Raw genomic sequence first — 6,712 nt, forward strand, 5'->3', positions numbered from 1 at the left:
TCCTTTAATTGTCCTTCATCTTATTAAGCTAATAAAGGTCATGTGTATGTTCTAGTTGGAGCTGTAAGTATAGCAGAAAGGGAAACATCTTGGCTGTTCTTAATGTTGCCGTTTGCATTACTGATGTGTAAATAAATTCACCTTTCACTGCTATTTTTACAAGAGCACATAAACAGGCAAGGCATAAGTGGTAACATGAAGAGCTTTCACATAAAAAAATGTTTGTATTTTATAGTACGAGAATATGACTGATTACACAGACCTGCTCCTGAGTTTCCTGTGGGTTTTGTGTAAGTCACAGGACAGCCTGTTCAGAGGTCAAAGGTCACAAAGACCTCGTGTTCCACCACCAACAAGAGTTTGAGTGACAGGCAGCATTTTAATGATTTTTGATTTTAATGATATCGTGAAGAAATTTTTCCATCTTTAGGCATTTTACCTTTGTCGTCAGGCCTCTATGATACAACCAGATTTCTTCATAAATCTTATGCAAGTCTCTCATTGTAAGCAGTGGTTCACTGCTTACGAGTATGACTGACTCCCACCAGCAGTAACCATAGCAACCAAAGCCTTATAGGTAAGCATATGCAGAATCATTGCAGCATCACTGAGTCTCAGGGATGTGTAGCATATGGTATGGTATGGTATCTAATGTGATTATTTAGCTTTAGGTTGAGTCTTTTTACACATGTGAGAGATATGGTTAAAAGAGGGTCTTCAGAACTCCGCAACACTTTTCTATAACTTACTATACTGTATTTCTCTACACGACTCGACAAGGGTTCAAAAATTAAAGTAAGACACTTGAGACAAAGAGTCTGAGAGAGTCAGCTGCAATCAAATAGATTTACTATAAAATACAAGATAATACAGTAAACCGAGGCTGGGGCATGAACCCAGACACTGAATATAACTCAAACATGCCCTGCCTTATATATCCTGTTGATCTCTCCTCATATGGGGGTAGAAGGTAACATTTTCCCTCTTCACCCAGTGAGATACGCTGTAATTTTTATCTTACACAGAAGCAACTCTTGTGGAAATAATGGTGTCCCAACCTCACTTTATCCTAAAAAAAGATAACACAAAGGAACTGGGGCCCTTGCAGCCTCCATTGTGTTCCTTTTCTTATTTGGCTCATTGTGTATGTGGTGCACACTCTCACCAGCTCCAGCAGCCCACATGAGATTCCTCGCTTATCAGAGTTTTGATGGAATTATGCACATAAGATCTTCAAGTCTCGGGCCCCTTTTTCCCTATCTGTCTGCTTGAGGGTCCACAGCTCCTCTGGCTCCCCCATGTGCCTGCTGCTAAACGCTTGTTTTACCTGGTGTAGTATCTGAAGTTCTATATGTTATGTGACTTTATGGGTTTGGTATGTTTAGCAAGGGGTCCCCTGGTCAAAAAGATTGAAGGGCCTTAGCTAAGAGGCTCAAGGTCAAAAGGTCTAGGTGTCATTGGGAGATGGATGACTCCCTCATCTTATATAATGAAGCCCTTTTTTATTTATAGGAACCATATGTTTTACCTTAGGTTCACGAAAACAACCAACCTATATAAGCGGGTAGTTGGAGCAGTTATTCAGAGGAGATTCATACTGGCTCCGACTCCTCTCTCAGGCAATCCATGGTGCTTGATTTGATGCTGGACTTCTTTGTAATAAGCCTCTTTATATACAAGCAAGACGGTGTCAGTGGAGTTTTCTTCATCATCATCACATCATCGCTGTTTAATAAACAACACTAGCACTGTGGTTCAGGCTTGGGTCACAGCTGGGGCAAATGAGCTAATGCAGATTGATAAAAAACCCACCACAACCCCCCCTGGTGAAGAGGTTGTGTGTCGTGTGAGGGTGTTATTCCACTTGATCACCTCACAAGATACTTTAACTCTAATTGGGAACTTGGAATATTTGATCAAACACTGACATACTGACTCTCCTCTTGTCAACCAACCGTTGCCCTCAGTCTCTTGTTTTTCTCATACCATACTATTCCAACACATTCTAAAAATATTTGTAACAATCTAGACTAAACTATGTAACTTCTTTGTCCCAAGGTCAGACAACAGCTCATGTCATCTTTGTTTCTGCTAGGTCTTATAGTCACTGGTCCTTGTGTTAGGCTTATCAAGGGGCTGTTGATCTGTCAGTTGTTGCTCTGCTGCGTGAACAGACTTAGTTTAACTGGTGTCAAACATGCCAAATGATATGTATAATCATTGTGCCTACGAGGACAATCCATGAACCTGACATTCAGTCCATTTCCATTCTGAACTCAGAGATTGGATAATGAAAAAACAACTTCATTTTTTAATTTTCACTTTAAAATTAAAAAAAAAAAGACAAAAAACATTATTTTTGCCTTTAATAATCCGTATATGTGCAAACAGGTTTAGCTAAAATACAATCCAACTGATTCAGGGGAACACACACAGGACTGTCTGTGTATATTCTGTTGTCACTTCACAAACTGCTAAAGAGAAGTCACAAACACTACAACAGGGAACTATTTTATGATTTATAGATTACTTTCAGGTTACATTGTCCATATTAATACGAGCAGTTGCTAATAGCAATATCAATATCACTAATACCTCTGTTAATAGCCTCTAGGTTTCCTCACAATTCTGTATCAACAGTCAGTAAAATACAGTATATTAGCCTACATAACACAACATTAGAAAACACTGAAACAGCTGTTAGTCAGTGTTCTGAGTGACCAACTTCATCATGTTGAATCACTGCTCACTGAAGTGAGTTACTGTTGTTTATTAAACAGCGATGATGTGATGATGATGATGATGAAGAAAACTGCTGACACTGTCTTGCTTGTATATAAAGAGGTTTATTACAGAGAAGTCCAGCATCTAATCAAGCACCATGGATTGCCTGAGAGAGGAGTTGATATGAATCTCCTCTGAATAACTGCTCCAACTACCCGCTTATATAGGTTGGTTGTTTTCGTGAACCTAAGGTAAACATATGGTTCCTATAAATAAAAAAGGGCTTCATTACATAAGATGAGGGAGTCACCCCCCAGTGACACCTAGACCTTTTGACCTAGAACCTCTTAGCTAAGGCCCTTCAATCTTTTTGACCAGGGGACCCCTAGCTAAACATACCAAACCCATAAAGTCACATAACATATAGAACTTCAGATACTACATTACTTAGCAGAAACCACAGGTCCTCGTGGAATGAACTGAGAAGATGTGTACAATGTACAATGTATATGTGTGTATGTCGCAACCATTTAGAACCACATCCTTCATTTTCAATAACTTTTCTAAAACTTCCTGTGATAGATTTGTAGGAGCTGAACTCATAAATACAGATGATCAGAAATGTACCTCTATTACAAAATACTTTTATCAGTTGGATCATTTTTACACTTTCCCTCAAAAGTAAGGGCACGCATCTGCTGTGCCCTTCTTCCCATAATCAGATTAGTAACACTGTGGTTAAAGCGAGTTAAACCTCAGCGTGCAGCAGTTTTAGATTAAACCTCAGATACAGTGACCTTTAGTCACAGTATTTTCTGAGCAGGCAGTTGCAAGTTATTGGTTTGAATTTCACTGTACTTCAGCAGAAAGTATTGTAGGATGCAATTCATTCTAACTATCACTTGAATATTTCGTGACTGAACTGGTTCTCGTTATTCAGGAAGTCTCAGGGAGTCTGCATTAAGGGTTGGTTTGCTGAAGAGTTCCACTCCTCTAGTAAAACCCTGTGCACACGTTCCCAGATTCCGCTCAAATATTGACCTGCTGTCGGTGCGCTTGTCTGTACAGCAGGTGAAATCTGCTGCTCCAAAATCTGCCAACGGCCACATTTGCATACTAATACTTATTTTCTTCAGTCTTGCTTAACTGTCATGAATGTGCACCAACAGTTTTTAGGTAATATTATTTTGTGCTGTGAACTGATTTGACCACTGAACTAAAGTTAACCAACTTTAAAAAGTAACTCTTAAGAGGGATTAATGATGTGTGTGTACTTAACTGCATCTGTAACTGTTTAATCAATAGGATGTGCATATGTGGCGACCTATGCAAGTGTCCAACAATAAATTAATATTGTTAAAAAAAAAGTTAGGAAGACCTGAAGATCCACTGGCCTGTCTGAAGAGTTCTGCCACAACACTGAACTAAAACCAGACTATCTGCCCCTAAAGGTTTTTTCCTCTGATGCAAAAAAACAACATCAATAGACCAGGAATGACTCACAGTTTTGGTTTTCGAAAGTCATGAAAAAGTAATGACATCATATGTAAGAGCCACAGTGGGAACACGGGCATAATCATTTTCATAAAATGTTACAGATTTTGTTTATAACTGCTGTGGTTTCTCTGAAGATGATTTCTCGATGAGCCGTTTGTCTCTAGACTATTGCTCTCTTTACAGAGCACGCTGCACTCACAGAAGTTTAATTTCCACTTACAGATGAGAGTGTTGCTACGTCTCAAGGCTCTGAGGAAGGGAGGCAGCACGGCTAGTTTTGTTGGGGAAAGATCTGTGTTAAAGAATTCATGTTGCATTTTTGTGATTGTCGAGCAAAATACCCAGTCACATAGAAATCCAAATTATCCAATATTAAATTTATAATATATATAGAATAAATACAGACCTTAATTTTCATTTTTCATTTCATAATTACTTGTTTGTCTATTTAATAGTGAATCGTGTGGGGCTCCATGCTGGCTACTATTTTCTTGACTGTGTGAATCCTAGACTGTGTAACTGAGAGAACTGGGTCTTAGTAGACTCATTGCACAATTTTGGCCCAATAATCTGTACACTGGACTACAAAAGTAACTTTGTATGTTAAATAAAAATTCGAAAATCAAATCCTATGTGTAAATTCAATAACTATTAAAAAACAGAACAGAAATTATATAGTTTATTTGGAAAAGTTTGGATTAAATCAACAATATAAACAAAGTGTGTTTTAATTTTATACCTTTATTGCATAAACATCCACATATAAAGATTCTGCTTTGTCATACTGTCTCAGTGAATGCCACATAGCATTTGGATGACAAGAAAAAAAACAAACAAACAAACAAAAAAAACACCTTAAAACCTTACCTTGCTGAAAATTACATAAAATTTACATTCATTTAAGAAAGTGCAGGAGATCCTCTCCAGTCCTCAGAGTTCAGGATGGTAGCGCCAAACGCTGCTGCAGGTCAGACCGTAGTTTTCTTCTCTCACAGACTCAGGCAGCTCAAACTGAGCCAGCTGGTGCAGGAACCGTCGGATGTTGTGTCCCTCAAACTGCGCTCTCCCAGGATCTCCGATCAGGACTTCTGTGCCGTGAGTTTTGATGCAGCGGTCCAACCAGCTGTGAAGGATGGTGGCCAGGGCCTCGTCATAGAACATGTCACCCAGGAAGATCAGGTCAAAGTGCTTGGGCTCTGAACCAATCATGTTGTCAGTCACACAAACGGGTGGCTCCAGGCCGTTCAGTTCACAGTTCATGTGGGTTGCAACGGCTGCAACTGCAACACAAACAGGCACATTTAGTACTTTATTTTCCTTTACACCAGCTATAATACACACAAATATTATGTATTTTCATATTAACAGATAAATGACTGACAATCATTCCTGACTAAATGTCTGTATGATCTTAATTCTACAGAGATGAATGAAAGCTGCTTGTAATTGTTTGATACCCTTTAAACAAACATTGGCATTATAATAACATTGTTTAACTGAACCAGACCATGAGTACTAAATATGATTTATTAATTTGTCTAAAATAAAATGCTTGTGAATAAAAACAAAGCGACTCAAAATCGGTATTGATGCATACCAGCGTCAATGTCATTAGCAACAACATGAGCAGCACCACATAGTTTTGCAGCGATGGCTGAAGCTCCACAGCCGCTCCCCAGGTCCAGGACCGTCTTACCCAGACTCACCCCGGGGTTGTCCAAGACATATCTGCAGGGCATGAAATGGGGCTTAACAGCAGAACCTCAAACACACAAAACAATGTCAGCGGTGCGACTTAGAGCTTACCTTGAGAGTGCCTGTCCTCCTGGCCAATATATGGCCCAGTAGGGCTCATCGAAAGGCCAGAGCTCTGGTCTTTCTCGCCAGAACCTGCAGTTCGGGGTGAAGAGTCTCAGTCTGATCTCCGGAGTCAGACTCTGCTCTCCGACTGTCTCTGTGTTCTCCGCGATAAAACTCCTGATAAACGCATCGGACAGGCCGCTGTTTGAGAGGCACCGGCGGCTATTTGTCTGCTTAAATGCTCTGGAGAATATTTTCAGAGAACGGCGACATTTTGAAGCCGTTAATAGTGCCAGCATGATAATGAAACGGTTTCCACACGGACGCAAAATAAGTGTCGGACAAAAGTTCCATCGATCTCCCGAAACCAGGACACACAAACAACGTTCCGCTCAAAACCGTTCCGACTGAGTATGCGTTGAATTTTAATCAAGAGATGATTTACTGATATTGTGAAACGATCAATAAATGTGTATGATATAGAGATTAGTATAAGATTTGAATATTACCTTAAATATTGGCCATTTGTCCGCCTGTAAGCTGGATTTTTCAGATATTTTTATTTACATTTCCGAACTATTATTGTTATTATTATTATTGTTGTTGTTATTATAACAGTCAACAGTGTAAATTAGAATTAGGAGAGTCTACGGTAGGTTTCAAAGTGTGAAAATGTGTGTGTGTGTGTGTG

The 6,712-nt window shown here is 39.4% G+C and overlaps 1 protein-coding gene across 1 annotated transcript; it reads right to left on the reverse strand.

The window, feature by feature from the left end:
• Window positions 1-4,946: 4,946 nt before the first annotated feature.
• etfbkmt (electron transfer flavoprotein subunit beta lysine methyltransferase) lies at window positions 4,947-6,374 on the reverse strand. The gene is made up of 3 exons (XM_071504466.1): window positions 6,028-6,374; window positions 5,819-5,949; window positions 4,947-5,501 (listed from the first exon to the last, which is right to left on the reverse strand). The coding sequence occupies exons 1-3, from the start codon at window positions 6,318-6,320 to the stop codon at window positions 5,152-5,154; spliced, it is 774 nt and encodes a 257-aa protein (XP_071360567.1). The 5' UTR covers window positions 6,321-6,374; the 3' UTR covers window positions 4,947-5,151.
• Between the last annotated feature and the right edge of the window lie 338 nt (window positions 6,375-6,712).

Source organism: Trachinotus anak, unplaced genomic scaffold (assembly GCF_046630095.1).
Source record: "Trachinotus anak isolate AG129_WGS33_773 ecotype Australia unplaced genomic scaffold, CSIRO_AGI_Tana_v1 ptg000002l, whole genome shotgun sequence".
Lineage (NCBI taxonomy): Eukaryota > Metazoa > Chordata > Actinopteri > Carangiformes > Carangidae > Trachinotus > Trachinotus anak.

What these genes read in the sequence shown, in the direction of transcription:
- etfbkmt (XM_071504466.1), bottom strand. Translation starts at nt 6,320, where the DNA reads ATGCTGGCACTATTAACGGCTTCAAAATGTCGCCGTTCTCTGAAAATA. An exon ending in GGAGGACAGGCACTCTCAAG is followed by an intron (nt 5,950 to 6,027) that starts GTAAGCTCTAAG and finishes CATGCCCTGCAG; the next exon opens with ATATGTCTTGGACAACCCCG. An exon ending in TGCTAATGACATTGACGCTG is followed by an intron (nt 5,502 to 5,818) that starts GTATGCATCAAT and finishes TTTGTGTTGCAG; the next exon opens with TTGCAGCCGTTGCAACCCAC.